Raw genomic sequence first — 26,496 nt, forward strand, 5'->3', positions numbered from 1 at the left:
CATTAGAAGGAATTCCCCAGATCTTGTATTATTGCAAGAAACGCACCTTGTGGGTAACTGCTGCATGGCCCTCCATAAAGGAGGTTACAAGTTAGTGGCGCATGCTGGATTTACTACGGGCTCCAGAGGGGTGGGTGTGTTGATTAAAAACTCCTTTCCAATGGCAATACAGTCAACTTGGCTGGATCAGAGGGGTCGATATCCTGGGGTGTCTGGTCAAGTAGGGGGAAAGACTGTCACTCTTCTGTCAATCTATGTCCCACCTGGTCTACAGACCGACACTTTGAAACCTAAGCAGGGTGTTTCTCACCCTGCCCATGGGCATCCTGATATAGGGGGGGTGACTTTAATGCGGTTTTGGACGGAGAGATCGATAGGAATCCACCACGGCCACTTTTGCCATCACAGAGATTGCTCCCGAACTTCCTGGAAACTTTGGGACTAGTAGATAGCTGGCGTGTACGCAACTTGACATATACCCACATATCAGCGGCACACAGGAGTTTGTCTAGACTAGACTACATACTACTGCCGGCGGCAATGGTGGCCACTATCCGAGATGTACGGTACCTGGGTAGAGGTATATCCGATCACACTCCAATATGATTGCGGCTTGAATTTGGTCAGGTGGCGGTGAGCAAAGTGGCCCCTATTAGCGCATGGCAATTGAAGGATCCGACCACAAGAAGGAGATTATTAAAATGTCAGATCGGTATTTCCAGAAAAATGTGGGTACGGTTGAATCGGCGCAGACTTTTGGGAAGCATACAAGGTAGTGGCAAGGGGCGAGGTTTTATCCTTGTTTACGGCCGGGAAGAGGAAAGGTCGGGCGGAGATGACTAGGATGGAAGGCGAAGGCGAAGTGCTGAGATTAGAGGAGAAGGTGGCCAGAAAGTCGACACCGGAAGATTCACGGCATGAGGCTATGTCAGGAAGAGTACAGGAGCCTGGCCAGGGATAGAGCTATGGCTCAAAATGATGCTAGTCAAAGTAGAGTATATGAACACGGTGATAAAGGGGGTAAATTGATCGCATGGCTTGAACGCGAGGAAGTGGCATCAAGATGGGTACCTGAGGTAGTAGGAACTGATTTGGGCATAGTGACGGACCCACAGGCGGTGGCGGACACCTTTTTTGAATATTACAAGAGTGTAAATACTTCTGGCAGTGGATTTACTGTAGCTGAAAATAGCGAAATGCTTAAAGATATTGTCATGCCAGAATTAGCAGCAGACGATAAGGACTATTTGGACTCCACCCCCCCCCCCCCTTATGGATGATGAAGTTGCACAGGCAATTAGGGGGATAAAGTCGAGTAAAGCGACCGGTCCTAATGGGATACCGATAGAGTTGTATAAATTGAATGCTCATAAACTTGCCCCGTATCTCCGAGCGATGTTCCTCGAGAACAAAGAGAAAGGCCAGCTTCCTTACGACCAGCGGTTTGCAAATATAGTGGTCATACACAAGGCAGGTAAACCCAGGGTGCAGTGCTCTTCCTATAAACCCATCTCCCTTCTAAACGCAGAGCCCATAATACTAGCGAAATTACTGGCTACTAGATTGGTTAAAGTGGTCTCAACCCTTATATACCCAGATCAATCCGGCTTTATGCCGCGCCGAAATACTGCATTAAACCTGAGAAGGTTACATTGAATTCTTGGAGGGGCCTCGGAGATACTGGAATCGGCAGTATTGGTGTCCTTAGATGCCCCTATGGTATTTGACCGGGTTGAATGGAACTATCTTTTCGCGGTTCTAGCAAAGCTGGGTTTCGTAGAGGGATTAATTGGGTGGGTGCGGCTATTATACGCTACTCCCCTAGCCGGAGTGGTGGTCAATAACTGCAGAACGAACAATTTCATACTGGAGCAGGGCATGAGACAGGGTTGCCCGCTGTCCTCGCTGCTGTTTGCATTGGCGTTGGAGCCGCTAGCTGCGTGGGTCAGATGGGACACATCGATACGGGGCTTGAGGTGGACGCCAGGCTGGGAGGATAAAATCTCTTTATATGCTGATGATATTTTGCTATACCTTACCAATCCTAGGGCGTCTTTGATCTGTTTCTTGGACGTACTTGCCGTTTTTGGTAGATATTCAGGTTTCACAATTAATTGGTCGAAGTCGGTGCTTTATGTCATAGCGGGCAAGCCCCCGGTGATCCCACAGTCATGCCCCATCCAAATGGAAACGATTGGGTTTAAACACCTGGGTATCTACATAACGCTGGACCCAAAACTTAAATATGTCAATAATTTGGTCTCTCCCTTGAGCAAGTTTCGGAAGGCAGTGGAGCGCTGGAAGGCCCTGCCCCTTTCATTGCTTGGAAGGGCAACGCTATTTAAAATGATGGCCTTGCCTAGATTTATATATGCACTACAGAACTCGATGGACCCGGTGCCGGTCTCCTATTTTAAACAAATTGAGATGCTCCAGAAACAACTTCTTTGGGACGGCAGGCCCAGAATTGCGTTCGCAAAATAAACTCTCCCGTGGTATGACGGGAGAATCGGACTCCCGGATATACGCAAGTATTATTGGGCGTCACAGTTGGCGGCAGTGAACCATGTGGTCAGCGGTCCCCCGGGAGACCCGGGATACGCCATGGATCATGGGCTGGCGCCCGGCGGAGATATCAGCAGAGCTCTGTATGCCAAGCGAGGGCGATTTAAGTTGACAGGCCCAACGGCACATGCGGTGCAGGTGTGGGACGCAGATAATAGATACTTGGGTTGGGAAGGTAAACTGACTCTAGCAACCCCTCGGTTTAGTTCGGAGAAACTTGGGAGCCTATGGAAAACCAAGGGATTTGATAAGTGGGAACTTATAGGGATTGCCCAGATAAAAGATATGTGGGGAGGAGGGGAGATATATACGTTTGATTTCCTCAAGCAACAATATAGTATGTATGATACTGAACACTATAGATATCTACAGGTGAGACATGCCCTCCTTGCTCATGTGCCCAAGGGTGCCACGCTTCAAGAGGTCTCTACTCTCGAGGATCGGATACTTGACGGGCACCTTCCTGAGAAGACTATCTCCTTAATATAAAAGAAATTAGTAAATAATATGGAAGACCCGCTTGGTCGAATCAGAGTACAGTGGAATGAAGACGGGTTAGAGTTGGACGATGAGGATTGGGTTGCGGCTATTTCCTCCCAGAGGGTGGTGGCGATCCAGATGAGGCTTCGCTTAGTGCAATTAAAGATCTTGCATAGATCGTATATCACTGGTCCCCGGTTGATGCGTATGGGGCGTGCGGAGAGTGGCGATTGTAGGAGGGAATGTGGTGAACCCGGTACTTTCATGCATATCCTTTGGCACTGTGTGGAGATCCAGATATACTGGAGGAAAATCCATGACGAAATGAAAGAGGTATTGGGGGGAGACATGCAATTGGAGGCTCGTAGATGTCTGTTGAATGTGTGGGAACCCACAGATCTGAATGAGAGCCAGAAGCAATGGGCTACACTTGCATATATGGTGGCAAAATGTAATATAGCTCAACTGTGGGGTGTAAGTGGCCCGCCTCGGGTCTCTGGATGGGCCAAAGATTTGGACTGGTGTATGTTCAGGGAAAAATCAGTGTATGTGGCCAGGGGGTGCCCAGAGAAATGGGGGAGGGTCTGGGGGGCGTGGAATAGCCACCGGGGAGATATCTGTGAACCACCGATGCCACGATCAGTTTCGGAGGCGCGGGAATCCCCAGGATTCCACAGTATGTAAATGGCTGCAATTAAATATGCAATGTGACATTCGGACTAATGTGATGAGAAAATATGACTCGCTTGTTTTAGTGATTGTGTAATGTGGTTTCTTTTTCTTTCTGTTTCCTTTTTGTTAATAATAAAAAAAAAAGTCAAAGTTCAGGGGTCCATAATTTTCCTTAGAAGCCAATGGCTATTGCCGCCAAATGGAGAAGCTGCTGAATAGCAAGGTTGCCTAGCCCTCATTTCACTTTTTTCTTACACCTCGCCCATCTCTTACTTCTGCAATTTATTTGTATCTCTACCATCTTCATTTGCCACTGTACTTTTTTAAAGAATACTTTATTTAATGTGTGATTAGTAATAACCATGTAATATAAAACAGCACATTTTTATGAATCTAAAAGCAATTTAAAAATATTATTGGTTTAAAATACTCAATGAGAGGGGCGTGGCCAAGATGGTGGCCGTGTAGGACGTGTTTCTGCAGCACCTCCGGCTACGCCACAACAATCGCATTGAAATCGCCTGCTCTGCAATCTCCTCCCTGGCAGGGGGGGACGAGAATTGGACTCTGAGTTGCATTAGGAGCCTGTGAGAGTGCACAACAACACAGGACTGCATATCGGCATAGCGGCACCAGGCAGAGCGCAAATGGGAACGAGCAGTGGACCCGGGTCACGAGGTGGTAGTCAATCAGCATGCCGGCGGGGGCCCTGATGGTGATCGGTGATGGGCGCTGGCCGTCTCCTATGCGGTTCTCGATGATCTGAGGACTTTGGAGGACCCCGTGTCATCGGCCGGGGTAGAGTGGCCTGGTGTGAGAGCGCTGCCTCGAGTATAGTGCGGCTCCTCGAGAGTGACGAGTGCAGCACAGTTCCCTGACGCCCGCCAACAGAAGGCCTCCAGCAACAAGAAAAGAATAGCCTGAGACGCCTGGATGCATCTCTACCGGGGCAAGTGGCTTGATCAGTTGGCGCTACAAACCCAGGTACTGGCGGCGAGGTCGGGCTGTGCCACACCGCGTGCTGAAACCCCATGGTGCTGCAGCCCCGGAGCATGGCGAGAGTGACGCCCAGAGCACCAGCGGGGGCCCTTGCAGTGATCGATATACAGCTTTGATCACCTCCTCTGAAGGCGGGGCCCCGTGCTGCAGAGCTCAGCGGACCAAACCAAATAGACGACCCTGTGCCGCCGGCCGAGCTCGCGCAGCCTGGACGGGGGACGCCGCAGCGCACGTGGGCCTGCTACGGAGAGTGAACATCCTTTGGGTGCGACAAGTGTGTTGCATGATCCCCTGCGCCAGTAGGCAGGAGGCCTAGGGAAAAAAGGAAAAGGGCCTGAGGTCTGACTCGTTGGCGCCATGGAGAAAAAGTGACAGCAGAAGAGTTTGGACTGCTCCAAATAACGCTCTGAAACTAAAAAAGGGTTCTGCTGCAACCCACTGGCCGCGACGCAATGGGAAGGACCGCTGTCGCTAGCTGGTAAGGGTGAAACGCGACCCCATTCGCAGCAGCCCCGGAGGCCCTTGGAGCGCGGAGTACAGCCAAATAACAGCAGTGCCAAAGGGAGCGAGGAAGAGGACTGTGCTGTAGGTATATAGTGGGTGGACTAGGCGAGATGGGCCCACTCAAGATCTGCCAGCAATAGTAGGTCTACCCCAAAAACTTGGTGCTTTTTCCAGGGGCTTGATCACCTGGTCGGCATCGGGCCCTTGAGGGATCAGTGAACTGGATGTTCCGTGAAACAGGTAGGGCTGAGAGGGCATAGCTGCAGAACCGCCCGCCCTACTACAGGGAGCAGAGCCCGAAGCCTTTCACAGCCCCAGAATCTTTTGGTAAAAGGGTGCGGCTGGCTGACCGGGCTGGGAGAGCGTTGTCCTGGCGAATGAGACCCGAGGTATGGGGTATGTGATCGCTGCATATAGAGGGGTACTGGCATGGGTCACAAACAAGCCAGCGATTCACAATTGACAGCACTAGACAGCGTCGCACCCTCACCAGCAGCGCCAAAAACGAAGAATGGCCAGTGTGCATCTGAAAAAGGAGCGCTCCATCAAAGAAACGCTCCTCAAACAGCCCATTCAAGGGGCGACTAACAATGCAGGCCAAGACACGGAGGGATCGCAGGGGACTCAGGAAGGTGCGGACACTCCGTCCACAAAGGCCTTCATTTCAGAGCTGTTCACGTCACTGAAGGCCACTCTACAGGAGCTAAAAGAGCAATTGGCAGCTGACCTCAAAGAAGTAAAGCACAACGTGGAAGACATCGGGGAGCGTGTGGCAACTCTTGAGGAGCATGAACGGGATGAGGATCTCGAGATGATGCAGCAAGAGCTCCTCCGTCTCAAGGAGCAACATATAGAACTGCGAGGTCAAGCGGAAGACCTGCAAAATCGCTCCTACTGCAATAATATACGCATCAGAGGGGTGCCATTCGGCGCAGAAGGAAAGGACTTCAGGGAGTTTGTATCGACCCTATGTCGACAGGTACTAGGAGTACTAGGAAACGAGCATACGACCGAGGTCCAAATTGACAGAGCTCATCAGGTAGGCCTACCGAGTGGCGGAAAGGCGCCACTGCCAGACATTCTTATATGTATCCATAACTTCCAACTGAAAGTACTGATTATAAAGAAAGCTAGAGCGGCACACCCTCTGCAGTTCTACGGAGCCTCCCCATCGCTCTACCAAGACCTATCGGCTATCACCTTAAGTAAAGGAAGAGACTGTAGGCCGGTCATTTGAAATAATTGGGGATTGACTACCACTGTGGCCATCCTTTTCGAATTATCTTCAGATATGAGGGTAAACTGCAGCGGATTTACTCTCTCCAGGAATCCAGGGAGGTGTTAGGAATGGCACGGTAACAGTTCCTGGAGCCACTACGCAAATCTACCAAAGGTTAGAGCCAAGCGCATCTCCGTTGGCAAAAAGTGTGGAAACCCGCGTCCCCACATAAACCAAACACGGCCACTATTATCAAAGAGCGAGAAGCAGTCATTTCCTCCCTATCCAGTGGCTTTAGTCAACCAGCGCCCTGATGAACACAATGCCGGACAACTTCATAGAGCACACCATAGAGGCGGGGTCGAGCGCTCCTCTCCTTGTGGACTTGCTTAGGTCACTGCCCCTTTACTAGTTTTTTGTTGAGTAACTTTGGTCATAATAGACTATTGCGTTACTCCATCCCTCTTGACTGTTCTGAGTTTTTTTGGGGGGGTATACTTCACCGGTGTTAGGACCCCCTGCCTCAAGACTGCGCGGATGAGCACTCTTGTGTCCGTACTACTCAGACCCACCCAAGCTGAACTTGACTACCGTCCCTCTCCTCCATTAGGTAAATGGAATAGGTAGGGATCTTAAGGTCATCTTTCTCAATGTTCGAGGGCTCAACCACCCCGTATAGTACTCGGCTATACTCTCGCTGCTAGAAAATGCAGACTGGACATTTGCATGCTACAAGAAGCCCACTTACTATCTAAAGACACGCCTCGCATGCGTACACACAGATTTCTGAGCCAATATTGGTCTGCAAGTACTTTCAAACCCAGTGGGGTAGCTATATTATTTAGCACTAAATTTGAAGGCAAAGTCCTCTCAACGCTTTATGAAGTGAGGGGGAGGGTTCTTGCTCTTAGGGCACAGTGGGGCTTCACTCTTCTCACTCTCATCAATACCTACTCCCCTAACACAAACCAGGAACCGGGCCACTGGGCCCGGAGCAAAATACCGAGGTGCCCCCCCCCCCTGCAAACTCAGGTCGTTTTGTGAGCGGTAATTATTAAGTCTCCACAATACGTTCAGTACTTGACCCACCCACACAAGTGAGGTACCATTTTTATCTGAAGACTTTTGAGAATGCGGGGTGGGTGGAATTTTGTGGCCCTCGCAGATTCCAGAACTTACCATCATAGATATGTGAGGAAAATGTGTTTCGTTGGAGATTTGAAAGGGATTCTGGGTAACAGAACCTGGAGAGAGCCACACAAGTCATCCCATCCTGCATTCCCATGGGTGTCTAGTTTTCAAACATTCATAGGTTTGCGGTTTCTAAAGTATATATTTTGTTCCCATTTCGGAAATACATAGGTGTCTTTGATACCTATTTTTCACTCTTTATATTTTACCAAATGAAATGCTATATACCAGGTACACAATGAAAAACCATTACAACAAGCATTTGCAATGCAATAGGTCTCGCATTAGGAAAGTTTGAGCTATTGGTATTGTAAATGACACATTCTTTATTTATGTGTTGGTTTTGAAAATAGCGAAATTAATAGCTTTGTCATTTACAAAGACAATACTTTTAACTTTTGCAAATGTGACACCTATAGCATTTGTAATGCAATATGTGTTGTATTTACGTGACTTGGATGTATTGATATTACGAATAACCATTGATTTTAATTTTAATTAATAAAAGTTATTGTAATTTATAATGGCAATAGATTAAACTTTTGTAAATAACTTTTGTGAAGATTATGTTCAGTGTATTTTATTGAGACGAAAATCCAAGAACAGAAGTGACATTTGTAATAAAGCTTGAAACATTGAGAGAACATATTTGAACCAGTTGTTGTTGAATGGTTGCACAGATGCTGTGGTGGCGCTGAGTGATGTGGTGGTGCCCCTTGGTGGTGCTGAGTGATGCTGTGGTGATGCGATAGAGTGTAATTATGTGGCATGTAACTAAGTGGCACTGAGTGGTATTTGGAGTGTATGTTGCATTGAGTGCAGTGTAATTATGTGGCATATAATTATGCGGCACTGAGTGGTATTTGGAGTGTATGTTGCGTTGAGCGCAGTGTAAATATGTAGCATATGTAAATATGTAGCATATACTTATGTGGCACTGAGTGGTATTTGGAGTGTATGTTGCATTGAGTGCAGTGTAATTATGTGGCACTGAGTGGTATTTGGAGTGTATGTTGCATTGAGCGCAGTGTAATTATGTAGCATATAATTATGAGGCACTGAGTGGTATTGTTTGGAGTGTATGTTGCATTGAGTGTATGTAATTATGTAGCATATAATTATGTGGCACTGAGTGGTATTGTGTGGAGTGTGTGTTGCATTCAGTAGAGTGTAATTATGTGCCGTGTAATTATGTGGCACTGAGTTGTTTTTGGAGTGTATGTTGCATTGAGTGCAGTGTAATTATGTAGCGTGTAACTATGTGGCACTGAGTGGTATTTGGAGTGTATGTTGAATTGAATGCAGTGTAACTATTTGGCACTGAGTGGTATTTGGAGTGTATGTTGCATTGAGTGCAGTGTAATTATGAGGCGTGTAACTATGTGGCACTGAGTGATATTTGGAGTGTATAATGCATGGAGTGCAGTGTAAATATGTGCCGTGTAATTATGTGGCACTGAGTGGTATTTGGAGTGTATGTTGCATTGAGTGCAGTGTAATTATGTGGCACGGAGTGGTATTTGGAGTGTATGTTGCGTTGAGCACAGTGTAAATATGTAGCATATAATTATGTGGCACTGAGTGGTATTTGGAGTGTATGTTGCGTTGAGCGCAGTGTAATTATGTGGCGTGTAATTATGTGGCGCTGAGTGGTATTTGGAGTGTATGTTGCATTGAGCGCAGTGTCATTTTGTAGCATATAATTATTTGGCACTGAGTGGTATTGTGTGGAGTGTATGTTGTATTCAGTAGAGTGTAATTGTGTGGCGTGTAATTATGTGGCACTGAGTGGTATTGTTTGGAGTGTATGTTGCATTGAGTGCAGTGTAATTATGTAGCATATAATTATGTGGCACTGAGTGGTATTTGGAGTGTGTTGCATTGAGTGCAGTGTAATTATGTAGTGTGTAATTATGTGGCACTGAGTGGTATTTGGAGTGTATGTCGCGTTGAGCGCAGTGTAATTATGTGGCACTGAGTGGTATTTGGAGTGTATGTTGCATTGAGTGCAGTGTAATTATGTGGCGTGTAATTATGTGGCACTGAGTGGTATTTGGAATGTATGTTGCATTGAGTGCAGCGTAATTATGTGGTGGGTAATTATGTGGCACTGAGTGGTATTTGGAGTGTATGTTGCGTTGAGCGCAGTGTAATTATGTGGCGTGTAATTATGTGGCACTGAGTGGTATTTGGAGTGTATGTTGCATTGAGTGCAGAGTAATTATGGGGTGTGTAACTATGTGGCACTGAGTGGTATTTGGAGCGTATGTTGCATTGAGTGCAGTGTAATTATATGGCGTGTAATTGACCCCGATCAAAAATAATGATTTGCAGGCACTCTCAAATTCGGCTTTCCCAACACCGTTACTGCAAAATTGACTATTTCTTTTTCACAAATGAACCCTCAAAGGATATCATCATCCACCCCTGACAGTACAACACTCAGTTCATTACCTGAAATGTACAGTCAGACAACGGATCTCAGAAATGGAGGTGAGGCCTAAACGTTGTACTGCTATAGGATGGCACTTTCCCAAAAAGTGAGAAAAGTTATAAAATAAAACAATTAATAAACAATTGAGCTTGCCTTGAAGAAAGCCCGAGAATGCAGGTAACACATCCTACATCTGTAAATAAGATAAAGAACAATAAACTAATAGAACAAGTTAAATCATTTAAACGGCTCAGGTAAAAGATGTAAAGAAATACTTAATAGAAAATAAAAATCTGAATGCAATAAGGAGACCGCTGCAGAGGAAATGTATATGACTTCCTCTATGGTAAAGTAATGTGAGAGAAATAACAGCAGAATAAATGGAAATTCATTACCGAACTACTTGAAAACTAGCCGAACAAAAACATGCATTTAAAATCTAATTAAGGCCGCATGAACTATAAGGATATTGACACTCTACATACCGTTTTGTTTCTAGTAAAACCCTACACTGCACGTAAACAGGACAGCTTCGCAGATTTGTGAGTGTGGTTTTATGTACACCAAATCAAACCAATCTACACAACTTTTCTTCAAGACTAGGAACGCCATTGAATGGGCTAAAGTGAAGTCGTTAATTCTGGGAAAATACATCTTGGAGAAAGCTTGTCAGTCAGAAGTGTGGCCACCGCAAGACTAATGTCAAATTGCATGCAACTTGGCGGTATATAAGTTAGAATAAACAAAAACTAGAAGGGTCACTGTTAAGAGCGTGCTACAAAAGGGGTGTGGCACTTTTCACAAGTGGAAGTACATTCTGCTTTATACAAAAACGCTAACATTAACCTTAGCAGACGATAGACTTGCAGAGTATTGCTCGAAGAAACACATGCATGAAAATGAATGGAAAGAAGCATACCTTGGTTAGGAAGTTTACTACCGAGGTTGGTCAATGCTAATACATACTTAACCACCACAATGTAAGGTAGAGTACTGAATAAACGAGACGGGGCCCCGGTGTAAACATAGCACTTGAAAGGAAGGGCAGCTATTTCTGTTGTGTTTACCGATGGGCAATCCTATTCGACAAGTCTTCCAACTGCACAAATAGCCGGACGTCTCTTTCTGTTCCCCTGCAGCCATCTCCCGCCATTTTTGCAGCTGCCAGTGTGCACTCCATCTTTCACTCTTGTGCCCGCGGCTCCCAATCGATCGCAGATTGTTAGCGCCAGAACAAGGGATGGCAATAAATGTAGCACATCCTCTCCCCCTAACTAATCGTCGAGGGCGCGACGTGTCTGATCAGTCCCTCTCTATTTTAACACTACGAGGGGCTGTTCGTCAGTGTTAATCGGGTTCTGACATGCTTCGCCTTTCTCCTCAAACTACAAACTTAAAGAGCGGCACTACAGACTGACACAAAATACACCGCGCCTCCACAAACTCCAGCACAGCTCACCATCGCCTCCAGCTTATTAACGGTCGACTCCATGTTCAATAGTTTACATTCTTTAGGCAAACCCGTAAAAAAAAAAAACTAGCAGGAGAGGGAGGAGGGTCATGTGACGTGGGCAGCATTAGCCCGAGAACTATCAGCTCTTCACCGGCCTGTGAGGAGTGGGAGGGCGGGGGCTGCCTGCGCATGCGCGCCACGCTTCAGTTTCATTTTCAGGTCGGAGCGCGAGCCCGGAGAAGAGAAGTGCTGCATGAAGTCCCGGGTCCCAGGAGGGGGCCCGGGTGAAGACCAGCGGGAAGACTGCGGAGCCCCCATGCCTATGGGGAGAGCTCCGCTTCTTGGGAGAGTGCCAGAGGACCTCGAGTGCTCTGCGGGGCTCCCTTGGCAGATGGTGCGAGCCCGAGTCTGACTCCGGTGAGGTAAGGGGGGGGGGCTGTGTGCCTGCGTGTGCCTGCGTGTGCATGCGCGCGCCTGTGTGTGTGCGTGCATGCAGAGGGGTGGGGGCTGGCTGTGTGTGTGTGCGCCGTGTTTGCATGCAAGCCAAGCGAAAGCAGGGGCTGTGTGTACGTGTCTGCGCAAGCGCGTCTGAGAGGCGCGCTCCCGCGGTGAAAACTGGAAAGGAAAAGCGCGTGGCACATTGCTGTCCACATTCCCAAATACGGGTAACATTAGTTGTCTTGCTGACAGCATTTAGGCCAGCTCGACCTAAAAAGCTGCTCAGTTATTGGCTCTGGGTTCCTCGGGTTCTTGGTGAACCTACAAGTCCTATATATCCCCACAACCAGAAAGGTCCAGCTGATGTAATGGTATATTGCTTTCAAAAATCTGTCATACTTAGAAGTTACAGGTGAAAACGTTGGCACAAATGGCTGTTTTTTTCAAATCATTTTCAATTTTCTTTATTTTCAACTGGTAGTTTCTATGAAAAATCCTTGAAGGATCTGCACAATGACCCCTTGCTGAATTCAGAATTGTGTCTACTTTTCAGAAATGTATAGCCGTCCGGGCTCCAATATTGCTTTCACACCCATTTCTACCACTAACTGGAAGGAAGTTGAAATCATAAAATGTAGCAATGATAGGCTATGTCCCATTAAAATGCCAAAACTGTGTAAAATATTTTGGTTTTCTGACAAAAGTCGGCCTGTTCCTGAAAGCTGGGAATATGGTGATTTCAGCACCACAAACCCTTTGTTGATAACATTTGCAGGGAAAAAAACAGACGCTCACTTCTGCAGCACTTTTTCCCCCATTTAAAAAAAAACTATTTAGCTGCATTTTGGCTAATTTCGGAGTCATCTCCAGGACAATCCACAAACCCTGGGTACCTTTAGAATCCTCGGGTAGTTGGAAAAAAGGGCACAAATTTGGCGTGGATACCTTATGTGGACAAAAAGTTACAGGGGCCGAAGAGCGAACTACCCCAAATAGCCCAAAAAACGCTTAGCACAGGGGGTGAAAAGGCCAAGCAGCGAAGGGGTTAAACTTTTTTCTTCAATATTAGGTTTCTAGCAATAAAAACAGAGGCTTGCTTGTATGTTAACTCTGCACTTTGGTAGCGGTTTCAGGTTCTGTGCCTACGGGGAGGGTTTCAGTAAATCCCATCTTTTTTCTTGAATTGTTGAACTATGTGACATCTTCTAAATATGCTTTTTAGAACACTGTTAGGTTGTTCTTTTGAGCTGGTTGCTGATGCTTCTGTATAGGCTTTGGTACATTGGGTCTGCATAATTAATGTCACTCCCACCAGTTGGCTAAAGTGGGGTGTTTGTCTGACATGAAACAAAATTTGTCCTACGGACACCAGGCTATGGGTGCGAAGCAGGAGCGATGGCACGTTACCCTAATTCGCATCTTGGCCTGAATTATTAGGGAAGAATAGAGGAAAATAGATGTTTTTATTTGTGTTGATGAATTTCAATCAGATTTTAGGACGACCCGAGAGGAGCCTACTGTTAACACGCCATTAGAGCAACAATAGACGCAGGTGTTTGCTATGAATGAGGTAAATGAGGCCCAGTCTTTTATTGAGCTTTACTGCCTTAGGCTTTACTGTGCCTGTGAATACTCACTAAGTGCATTGACCTCCAAAAAATAGAGTGATCCTGTAATATTACCCCTGGGGTTAGGTTGAAAATACTGGTACTGTCGTAACTCGTGTGGACCCTAGCCAGAATTATCATGAACCGGCCCGGAAGTCATGCAGGGAGTTGCCTTGGTACCCCAACCTCAGTTTTATTCCAGGTGCACTGCACCAATCTGGGTCGCGTCCAACTGCTTCTCCAAAAAGAGCCTTTAATCACTTGTCCTCCACGCCAGTCCTCAACCCTGGAAGGCCACACCAATGCACCTTACCATCACACGGTTCCCCCAAAGCTTACCGGCGGCCTTCACCACTGACAGCACTCAGCGGGCTGGAGCGGTTAAAGCAGAGAGCAACGGTGCGAGGAGGAGCATGGGTGGGCGGCTCTGGGCAGACAACTGGATGCAATACTGCGAGCACCCATCACTGACCTCTGGTAATGGTGGTGGTGCTAGGCACGAGCATCCCCAGCTGCTTCAGCACAATTTGGCTCAGTCCCGGGGATGATCAGGGTCTGGAGTCTAATGCTGCCAGTGCTCAGCGCTCCTCTTCCTCATCAACAAAAGGATCAGAGGTTTACTCTAAAATTTGTTGATGATATCCAAATAATGCCTGCATTTAGCGATTCTTCAGAGCACATTTCCTTCCCTAGTGTGCACCTCTTATTAATCCAGTTCTGCAGGACTTCATTCTAGTCACATTAATCCTACATTCCTTTTCTTTCATTTTTTTTTCTGTGTCTGCCTTTAGCTCCCACAAACTGTTGGTCAAAGTTTGAGTAGGAAAAATAAGTTCCTGTCCCCAAAAATCATTAATAGTACACACCAACTGTAACAACTTCCACAAATTAAGTATTCAAAGAGCCCCAGTACTTTCTAACCACTACTCATAGTATAATTAGCTAAACTGAGTGCCTGAAACCAGCCAATCAGATTAGCTAATAGCACCACAGAACAGGTGTGCTACATGTATGTAGATGATGCTGATAGAATATTTACTGCTACAATCGTGACATTTCCACCTGTCCCTAGTATGCACTGTTCCTACCGCGCTAGTGCTAGAGCTAGAGCAGAGCCAGAAAATGACCGCCTGCAGTGCCATGGCCCTAGGAGGCAAAAGGGCTATGGGTGTTTCGGACTGGGTGTTTGTGCATACATGCAAGAGTATAAGCACATAAATTGATACAAGTGTGTGCATGTTTGTGGGAATCGCTATTTTAGATTGGAGGGATAGTCATCGTCAAGGGTTAGGGGCTTACTAGACTTACTAGAGACTCGTGAAATTACTACTCTTTGTACCGCTGCTATACTGTTTTTAAGATTTCCGTAGGACACTTTTTTATCTGCCCTCTCACTCGCACCTTAAAATTGATACAGGGGATTCTTTTTATCCCTTTTACATTCTGTTACTCGCTCCTAATTTGGTTTTAACATGTGGTTTTGCTCTTACTGTTTTCATGCCATTACCTGCACTGTCTGTATTGTGTGCTCAGAGTTTGGTTGTCCCTCCTCACTTTCTTGGGTGGCCGTACCTCCTTGAGGTTAGCACTCTAGTCGTGCTTGAGAATTCCCTATTTAAGCAAGGCGAATGCAAGCGTGCAGCCCTGACTAGAGACTGCTGTAATTACAACTCTTTGTACTGCTGCTATACTGTTTTTAAGATTTCCATAGGGCACTTTATCTGCCCTCTCACTCGCACCTTAAAATTGAAACAGGGGATTCTTTTTATCCCTTTTACATTCTGTCACTCGCTCCTAATTTGTTTTTAACGTGTGGTTTTGCTCTTACTGTTTTCATGCCATTACCTGCACTGTCTGTATTGCGTGCTCCGAGTTTGGTGGTCCCTCCTCACTTTCTTGGTTGACACCGGGGCCGTACCTCCTTGAGGTTAGCGCTCTAGTCGTGCTTGAGCATTCCCTATTTAAGCAAGGCGAATTCAAGTGCGCAGCGGGCGCGCCAGAGGCAAGCCCGCCCTCGCCCGTCCGCGCCCTGATGCGCCCAGCGGCCAGACACCCTACACAAAATTGTGTGAGTAACGACTATACTTTGAGTATACTGCTGCCTACTTAAAGCAACTGAGACATACTCACTCTTTTAAATGTTCCACTTGTATTCTTCCAACGAATGGCTTCAAATGCCCTCACTGTGCTTTTTCACTGGGTACTCCGAGCTGCAGTAAGATTGTTTGTAAAGATGGTTCTTTGGATTGGCCTACCTCCTTATTTGCATCAACGCCAACTTCTTACAACATCTTTGATTTTATAAGTTCTGAGCAACACGATGCCCTATTTCTCACAGAGACCTCGCTGCATGCCAGCTCCGGTACCGATGTCGCAGCTGCTCTTCCACCTGGCTATGCTATTGTCAGGAAGGATAGAGAGGCAGGGAATGGCGGCAGCATTGCAGTGATATTTAAAGCCTCCTACTCCTGTAAATTCGAACCTATGCCTTTCTCGGGCTGTGAAGCCGCATTATTTAAACTTGCAGTTACGCCGCAGCTGACTCTTTCTGGCCTTTTGATATACCGGCCCGTGGGTGTCTTCTTTTTCTGATACAATTGCCCCCCTTTTATTAAAAGCCGCCAATTTTACTCTTCTTGGGGACATTAATTTACATTTAGAAGCTCCTCAATATAACGCCAGTAGTGCCTTTCTGTCTGACCTTGAGGCTCTGAATCTGTCCCTATGTAATGCTGGGCCCACCCATGTGGCAGGCCATTTACTCGACCCTATTTTATCTGACCTCCCCTTTGACTGCCTTGTTTCCACTCTTCCTTTAGAATGGTCTGATCACTTTGCAGTTCAATTTAATTTAGAAATCTCCGATAAGGCTACGGTTCCCCCTGAGGACCTTGGTAGCTTTAGACGTTGGGGCAAGCTGAATATGGAATCCTTTAATACCTTACTATTAACGAATCTGCCGGATTCTACCCTTCCCCTCTTGCAGTTTGATGCTGCGGTGTCAGATTGGCTTACTAATACTGTTAATTCTTGTCTGCCTCTTAACACTAAATATAAGCTCCCTCACCGCCCTCCGGCCCCGTGATTCACGGAGGATCTTAAAATTGTAAAATCTAAATGCAAAAGCCTCGAGAGGAGATGGCGAAAATCTTATTCGCCAACCTGTAAATCTGACTACAAGAAAGCCCTCAATAATTATCATGCTCTATGTAAGACAGCTAGAGCCATCTACCTTACGAATGCCATTGTGCATGCCCAAAACAGTCCTTGCACTTTATTTTCTGTAGAGAAGAAACTGGCAGGCTCGGACACTGCTCCCGTTCCTCCTATTCTTGATGTGACTCAATGTAATAACAGCATCGCCGCCTTTATCATTGAGAAAGTTGAACTTATTTATAGCACATTAGAAACTACGCCCTCCGCTGGTCGACTCAATCTACGTCCTGATTCCACTTGTAGAGGAGAACCCAATTCTTTGGCAAAGCTTTGTCTCTGGCTTCCTCTTAATGCGGACTCCTTTCTGGAATGCTTAGCCAGTATCAAATTCGGTTCCCCGCTTGACCCGCTACCCATATATATTTTACGCCAACTCCTCCCTAAATCATTAGAAATCATCAGGGAACTTCTCAATCTATCATTAAGAGAGGCTTGGATTCCCCCAGAGTGAAAACCCGCCATGATTATTCCCCTACTGAAGAAGGCCGGTGCTGACCCTTCTAATTTGTCAAACTTCAGGCCTATTTCTCTGCTTCCAGTCTTCTCGAAGATTCTAGAGAAACATGTAAATAACCAGCTGACACACTTTGTGGAGAGTTTTGGTATCTTGCACCCCTCTCAGTCAGGGTTCAGGGCCAATTTCTCCACTGAGACTACTTCCTTGGAGACAGAAAGGTGGTGTCACGGTCTGGACCGAGGGGAGACAATGGCACTCATTCTGCTTGATTTGAGTGCCGCTTTGGATACGGTTTCTCATTCCATCTTGCTTGCCTCCCTCCGGTCCCTAGGTATCGAAGGCCTTGCTCTTGGCTTACCTTCTTCCTTAGTGATCGCACCTTCCAGGTTTTTTCCTCAAAGGCTGCTTCCAAAATGTGTTCATCTGCATATGGAGTTCCTCAAGAGTCCATATTGAGTCCTTTACTCTTTAACATCTATGTTAGACCCCTAGCTACCATCGTGGAAGACGCTCGTTTTTCACTGTTCTCATATGCAGATGATACCCAAATCATCTTTTCTCTTTCTTCCGCCAAAGATGGAAACATGTCAAATCCCCAGTATGGACTTAGTAAGGTCTCCCAATGGAACCGTTCCTGTGATCAAGACAAATCTTTGTCGAAACACGTAACGAGCTAATAAATAGCTACCAATTTGGCAGTACCAGTTTTTGAGAGTGCGTTTTATTGTAATTATACATATATTTATTTATTTTTAAAAAATTTCCCCCCCCCCCCCCCCCAAGCACGTGGAGACACGGCCGAAATGCATCATGCGGACTGCAATGCAATAAAGCACTTTAGTTTGAAAAGCACGTTGTGGTCCGTATCGATTTGTTCCAAGGACTTGAATTTCGGGACTGTGGTTTGATATAGATATATATACACACACACACACACACACACACACATATATATATATATATATACATAAACACATATATATATACACACACACACACATATATATATATATACACACACACACACGCACCTTTCACAGAATGTTTAAATAATTAACGTAACAAAAATCACCAGTGTGATCTAAAGATAAAAAAACTAAATCTCACCTCCAAACAAGCTGAACTTTTTATAAGCAATAAGATATATAAAGTTGGCACAATACCTTTATCTGTTGTCTTCTAAGCATAGCCAATTCCCTCATATCTCGAAATGGCTGGAGCAAGTACTGGTATAGTTCCGTGGTTGCTTCGGCAAGGTTACTGTAAGCCTCATCTTCCAATTGATACAAATCAAGCAACTCAACCATACTTTCTGTGTTCTTGTGTTTCTCCAAAAGCTAAAGAAATTAGAAAAACTCATTGAAGCCAAAAAGCTCACGTTACAGTTCTAGGTTTAAGAAAAATTGGGCTTTTCCAACCATCAAAAAACAAATTTTCAACCAAGAATGTAGCCAAAACAATACATGGTGGAGAAACCTATGAAACATTAAACAGATAATGTATTCATATATAGTTACCACTTTAAAATAACCCAAAAAGCATGGATACATAAAACATTTATTTTAATAATTCTTCACTACCAAAGTCCTTAGTCCACTGAAGGAATGAAAGTGTGTACGTGGACAAAAAGTTACTTACCTGTATCTGTAGTTCTCCAGTATTGGTATCCTTCGTGCATTGACATGCTTGAATCAGTTCCAGTTCCCAAGCTGAGAATCCCAGGGTAAAATTCAGAAATCAGCACTATGCTAAAAAGCCTGCTATGTCTGAAAAATATCCCCCTTATTATCCTATTCGCATCATTTGAAAGTAACAAAACTTCAGCCAATCAGATTGCAGCATCCTGAACTCCACTCCCCTCAGTCTACCATACTTTAACTGTTCTAAACACTTGTACTGGAAAATCTGGTCTTGTTGAATAGATGACAACATGCCAAAGAGGGCGAGTCACGTGTGAATCTATGAAAAGATACCAAATCTTGGAGAATTACAGTTACAGGTAAATAACTTTGTTTCTTTCATGGATATACATGCTTGAATCAAACTAAAAAGCAGTCAAACAACAGATTAAGCACTGTGGTGGGTGGTGGGAAATTAATTTAAAAAAAGAACTCACCTTATTGGAAAAGATGACAGAACACTGCCTGCCGTTTTTACTGCTGCATCATTTTGTACTGTTGAATTAAATTAGTAATTCTGGACGAATATGGGTCTATTTTTCTATGTTCCTGCCTTAAAAATGTATTGACACACCTGCAAGCAGAGCAGTACAAGAGGAAACACTCCTTGTAGAGTGTGCTTTCAGTTTACCTTTTAGATGGCTTTGTGGTTTACAATGACGAAAAACAATAGCCACAGATAACCAGTGGGCTATGCTCTTATTTGAAAGAGAAAGACATTTTTGGAGGGGAGCCATAGGCTACCAACAGTCGATCTGTTTTTCAAAATTCTTTACTACTGTCTATATACATTTTTCTGGTACCTTCTTACATTTAGAATGTAAAGTACTCTTTCTGCTACGCCCTTAAGATTTTGAAACAAATGTATTTACATCCACAGGTTCTTTTAAGTAAAACTTGAATTGCCGTTTTGGAGACAATCAAGGGGTTGTTCTGAATATAACCCAGTAATCCCTAAATTGCACAAAGGGCTCCTTAATGGCAAGGGCCTGTATTACGCTCCATCTTCTTGCAGAGGTCAATTCGAACAGCAACGCAATTTTCAAGGAAAGATATTCGATTTCGATATTATGTATAGATTGAAAAGAACCCTTCTTCAACAGTGAAAGTACTGCATTTGGTGGATGCTTCAATTGAGGATAAACTCCAAACAGTCCTCTTAAAAACTCCTTCATAATTATTTCTGACCACATGCATGGTTTATTGAAATTCTTCCAAAAGTGTGATACAGCTGCTAAATGTACTTTAGCAGATTTATAAGAAAGCCCTGATCGTGCTAGCTGTAATAGATAAAGTAGCACCTTTTCTGGTCAAGAAGATATAGGGTGAATATTATTGTCCAGACACCACTAACAGAATTGCTTCCATTTAAAATTGTAAGTCCTGTTAGCTAACAACTCTTTGCAATACTCTGGTTTAGCTAGATGTCAGAGTTACTTTTTTGTTTGAATAATTAAAATCATTACAATTGTTTAGAACATAATAAATAGACAGTATCATAAAAAGATTGTAGGCTAAAAAAATGTTCTATATAAAAAAAGGTTAAAAACACACAACACAGTAACTCTTATCCGGTAGCTCACCCCAGGCAAAAGGTGTGATCAAAGGGAGTCTCTTGAAAGTGCAATATACCTATTGCTGAGCAGGTAAGTTGACATTACCATACCAATGTGATTATTATAGTGGCTGTCTAAAGCAGATGACTTCTGACCATTCCTTACTTGTCGACAGAACATAGGCAAATCTTTTGGTGAGACATCGCATGTAAGTTATGGTGCATATTATCAGGGGCGAGTTAGTTTGATTACTTAGGATTTTACGACTAGCCTAGTTTTAAATATGAAGCGGCATATACAGAGTATTGATATGGGCGGTAAGTGCCCTGGCTGAATTATTTCCCCATTGATACAGCCTGTTGAAAAAATACTGAAAAAAGTGCTTTGTGCACATGTTCAAGCTGTTGATCTCTACAGTACCTGCCCACAGAGCTGTAGCCCAAGTGGCAAAAGTGATTAAAGTGCTGTGGTGCAAAGTAGTGGCCTCAGGCTGGCTGATAGCATAGGTGATTAAAACAGACCGCAGACTGTTCTCAATATAGTTAGACTATTCTGGGTTTCAAAATACAATAGTCAGCTATGTGGGTTTACGTGCAATTAACAGGTTGAGAGTCATTAGTTCGAGGTCGGAGGTGAGCTCTAAATTCTTGGACAATTTTCTAACACCTAGACAGAGAACTTCCCTCCGATTGAGAGAAGCATATTGCAGAGGCCTCCTGGCAAGTATCTAGATGTGCGTATTCATTATGCTCAGGAGCCAAGCCGACAAGATTAGGGATTTTGGAACTGGATGAAGTACTTGGCCCTTAAGGACAGTCAACAAATTGTGAATTGGTTTCAGCTGAATATGAAGTTCCAATAGGAAATATAGCGCAGTACGGTCTGAGCCATGTAGGAGCTATTAGAATAAATTGCCATGGTTCCCCTCTTCATGTCGTTTAGCACCTTTCTCTGGATCTACCCGAAAATATGGAACTCTCTCCCTTCTGACATTCTGTCTAATTCATTTATAATCACCTTCAAGAAAGAGGTGAAAAGCTTCTTACTAAGCAGATTCTTATCATAATACAATGTTCTGACCAGTAACAACTCGGAGACCCTTACATCAAGAGCATTATCTCACCAGATTCAGATATCCTTAATTATACTGGCATGCAGCAAGAAGTGTGATCTTGGAACACAAACATTCATACTTGAATGGTTTATGTCTAAGGGATTATATATATGTTACATAACAGAATTTGAGGGATGCTCTATACAGCCCTCGGATACCTTTGGGTCATGTTCGCGCTTTATAAAAATTCATAAATAAAATGTGTGTATACGGGGTAGAAACCGTAGGCAAAGATTCCTGACCGTGCCACCAAAAATGCATTCCCCATTACCCTGGTTGTTGATGCCACCTTGCATAAAATTGGCATTTCTGGTTCCGGTAGCTACGTATAAATTCCAACTTTGTTCTTCCCCTGTGACTCCAGAGGTCTTCAAATAGTTACTGATTTATCTTGCATTCACGGCAATTCTTTGTCATCCTGCTCAGGGTGTTCGCCCACTGATGGTCAGCGCCAGACATATGCTCCACTGTTAGTGAGATGCAATGCTTTTCTGATAATTCCCTATTTTTTTGCGGTTCTACAGATACTGGTCGTGATTGCATGCTTCCTGGCCATACAATGTTTGTACATCCTTCCCACGTTCATCACTTAAATAAAATCACAGCTCAGTATGTAAACACTGTGCAGATTTTCAGCAGGAATTTAGCCAGTTGCTTAAGTAACGTAGATGTTTCAGATGGATTTGGAGTCTGATAAAATGCTGGATACCAGTATGAGATCTAGAAGTTTCTCCAGCCAAATAGTAGTGAGGGTTAATAAGCAAATGGTCAGAGAAGTTAAGAAAAACAGTTATTTTGGAGTGAATTAGTAAGTGTAATATTGCAGTTGATAAGATTTATGATTTGATAAAAAATGTGTGGAAAAGGGTGATGGACATGCATAACGTTTGCTTTAAAAGGAGATATACAATGATATTCAAAGGATGATGGGGAGGTGGCTTGTGTGGGAGTGGGGATGGGTTTAAGAATCAAAATGAGGTTACTAACCCTTCACCTTTGCAGATGTTTGGGGTTTGTACGCAAGTGTGACAATGTTTCTAGCACAGTAGCAAGTGTGGCTGAATCCATGCAGTTGACCCAGAATTCTTGATGATACAGATATGGAGAGAGGGTTGTGAGAAAGAAAATAGTCCGTGGTATATTTCATGAAAGACTGAGCCAACAGAGCCAAAGAGACCGAGATTTTATTAGAGGAGTTATGTGGAAACGTTGATGCAGCGCCTCATTGGGCAGATTTAGCTAGCTAGTTCTGGGTGCGATGAGGTATCGCTGTGAGTGAGCAAAGAGGTACTGGGTGTGAGCAAAGTGAAATGACAATGTAGGTTACTGTATAGTGTGGTACACCATAGAAACCTTTGGTTTAAATAGCATAGGGCATACAAGCAGGAGAGATAGGATTAAGGGAAGTTATGTAGTAGAAGGAGATAAGGCTTTGAAGAGGAATTAAAAGCATAAGTAAGGCACTGATGAACCAAGAAGAAACGTATTGTAAGGATGCTGCAATATTAAGTATTTAACAAAAATAATCTGCATGCTTGTGCAAAAATATAACCTTTCTTCCAATTATACTGGATTAAACAATTAAACCTCAGGAGTAGTAAGCATCAGCAAAAACAGGAGTCATTATTTTCAGATATGAACTGTTAGATGGTGCTACTACACGTATAGTCCAAGCTGCGATTTATTGAAAGGAGCTACATTGTTCTTCGAGTTCAGTAAAGACAAGGACATTGCACTGCTTTCGAAGTTGGTCACAGGCATAACTGTTAAAATATAACATTATGCAGATACTTGGTGAGTATACCCCCCTTTTCAGTGTAGGTGCTTAGCCTCAAAGTGATTCTAGCAAAATAATTAGATTTCACAGGAATGGGTGATTCAGAATTTTATTTATTGAACTAATACAAAAGGCAATAAAAATGTAAGACAAAGGGCTAGTGCTGGATTGATATTGTGGATTTTCCCAATGGGGGATAGATGCCCATTGTTATGTTTCTTACAAATGAATTGCGATTTCCTTCGCCACCAGTAAAGATGCCAGAGAATTGTGGATGCAAAAGTGGAGGGGGGGGGAGGTGTGCAAGTCAAACACACACAACTTGAGACTCATCCTCATCCCCTAAGGAGCTAAAACAGCGGTGTCTCTCTGCCACCCTTCACTGCTCCCACCTAGGTCCCAAGATGCATGGTCACAAAGGTAATCATCTGTAGCCTGCACACCAAGTAAAACGTACAGTTTTACAGTCACAGCTGAAGACCTACATGAATGTATAGTTATATACATAGAGTGTGAGTGTGAGTGTGTGTGTGATGTCTAGGACTTGTAGGCCCACAACCTCTTGCAGGGCCTGCGTAGTTAAATGCATGCATGATGCAGCACTGTTTACCTGTGGCTCTCTTCTTTAATGCACTCCTGATTATGTCCTAACAACACAATTTTACGGGATGATCCTCGGACTTTGCCAGACAGGGGGACGTGCTCTATGATTGCTAGGAGCTTGCATAACATTAGTAATAATAATTAACTATAAGGGCGTTATTTCGGTACTGAGGCAAGACGGCAAACCCATAAGATGCTCCTGCTGAGGAAAGGAATCCGGGGCACCCATACAATGGAATATCCACAGGCAGGCTCCTCAGATGACAGGTACCTGCTAACAAGAGGCCTGCCGCTGGCCGGGAGGCTGCCAAATGACACATGCACATAGCGAGCGGCACAGATGGGTGGGGTGCAGTAGTGCGTCCTGCGCCCAGCATGGTGGCATGGCCCACAACAACAGAGGAGCCAGTGATCTGTGCCGGAGATGTGGCAGAGGAAAAGTCCTTTTCCCTTTGGCGAGCAGAGCGGCTATGGTGGATGGCAAAGGCGAGTGGACAGCAGTATATGGTCCCGCGCAAGAGAAGAGAGTGGGCTTAGTGGACAGCAAAAAACCTGGGGCGGAGAGGTGGGGTTAAGGGGGCAGCGCATGAGAAGATCGGGAGGAGTTCCTTTACCCCCGCTGCACTTAGTGGTGAGGGGGGGGGAATAACCTGGTCAGCACAGGAGAGGGGACGCCTTAAGATGACGAGGAAATGGAACCACTTGAAAGACCTACTTCAAGAAATCAGAGATACTAAATTCACCTTGGAACATGACATAGATACTGTGGTGATTGATATTGCGTTCATCCATTGGAGTGACCTCGGTGAAACAAACAGTGGAGGATTACTCATACTCTATCGCTATGCTAAAGAGAGGGATCAACCACCTAAGGGAAGCAACTTGTCACCTCTACGCAAGGGTGCAAGACGCAGAGGATAGATCCAGACGCAACAATGTTCAGGTGATGGGGTTCCGTGAGAGGTGTGAGGAAACAACAACGGAACATTTTCTTGAGTACTTCATCAGTAAGGTGGTGTGTCCACAAGACATATCCAACCATTTTTGTGATCGAAAGGGCACATAGGGTGTCAGGCGCGCCTCCCCCAGACCATAAACTATTGCAAATGTCCTGAACCATAGAAACCGAGATGCCATTCTCTGCACTGCTTGACAAAATGTCCCACTGACATATGGACACTGTACAATCCTAGTGTTAACCAGATTACATGCAGGAATTACAGATCAAGTGACAATACTTCAATAAGACTAAGGCGGAGTTGCAACAGCAAAACATCCAGTACATGATGCTAAACTGCGAGTCCTGCCGTAGGGTAAATCCTGGCACTTCACACCACCAGAGGAGGTGTGAGACTAGGTAGTGGGATTGCGCCCAGCTCAAACTAAGACGCAAAGGAGGGATTGCCGTTTGAGAGCCAGAAGGAGGCGCCGCCGTATTCGTTCAAAGTAGCACCACCAAGGCAGGAAAGTGAGGAACTTTGCACTGTTGAAATGGGTGAATACGATGTCAAGGAATGTCATGATATGTTGGCTGAATATATTAGGAACTTCTGTTGATGAACTGCTACAAGCTTGTCCATTAATATTGATGAACTGTCATAATCGTTGTGGAAACACTATACTAAAGTGGCGTGCAATAAAATTGTGGATTTGTGGATACAAGGAAATCTGTCTTTTTGATTGAATCAGTTGGGAACAAATTTGAATTTGCAAATACTGATAACTGAATACGGCGCTCCCTTCATTGTGGTATTTTTCATTGGAGGTGTTCCTGCAGCGGTGGGCTACAGAAGGTTTAGCGTGATTGATTGGATTAATAACATTGAATTGATTTAGCAATAATCCTGTCCTGTGCACATCAGTTGGAAGCCCTCACCGCTAAGGATTATTTTGTATACAAAACTAGTATAATAAACAAGCTTGCATATTTAACCCCTTAAGTGCTGCCGTCGGCCAACGGTCGTCACGGGCACTACCTCCCCAGTGCTGCGTGCGACCGCTGGACGTCCAGTTCAGCACCGGATAATGGACAGCGCAGCACTGGGGAGGTTTGTTTACTAGCTCCCAAGTGGTTAATGGTAAAATAACTAAAATGAGACTACTACTGCTTCAGTTAAATTGCTATTAGATGTTAAGAGAACAAGAAAAAACGCTTTACAATAGGGCGGCTACTGATTATTTACTTTTAAAATAGAACCATCGCGGTGCAGAATTGTTTCAATTTGTATGACCACTCCACATCCATCCATTCGTATCTTAATGCCTTGCATGAATTAGTCAAAGAAGCAGAGCAGGATGTGGACAAGGGTTGGTTATTTGGATAGTTGGCTTATTTGGGGCAACTTAGTTATATTTTAAGTGTCATTTTCATTATACTTTGTATCTTGATAACTATTTGTTGCTGTATGCATCGTGTGCCTAATCTTATACCTTTGTTTCATCCTAGGGTTAAAAATCAGGCAGGCCCCTAGGTTACTTGAGCACAATTCAGAAATGTTTATGTTTTTTACTTCACCAAGCGGGAGAGATAAA

General features: G+C 44.6%; 1 protein-coding gene across 2 annotated transcripts in view; it reads right to left on the reverse strand.

Annotated features, from left to right (window-relative positions):
• The window catches only part of JMY (junction mediating and regulatory protein, p53 cofactor), a 573,379-nt gene that overhangs the window by 487,880 nt on the left and 59,003 nt on the right, over positions 1-26,496 (reverse strand). For both annotated transcript variants that reach the window (XM_078675206.1, XM_078675207.1), the window contains exon 2: positions 18,399-18,572. In XM_078675206.1, the coding sequence (XP_078531332.1) occupies positions 18,399-18,572 (174 nt within the window). The remainder of the gene's footprint in view (positions 1-18,398; positions 18,573-26,496) is intronic.

The sequence above is a fragment of the Lissotriton helveticus genome, chromosome 2_1 (genome assembly GCF_964261635.1).
Source record: "Lissotriton helveticus chromosome 2_1, aLisHel1.1, whole genome shotgun sequence".
Classification (NCBI taxonomy): domain Eukaryota; kingdom Metazoa; phylum Chordata; class Amphibia; order Caudata; family Salamandridae; genus Lissotriton; species Lissotriton helveticus.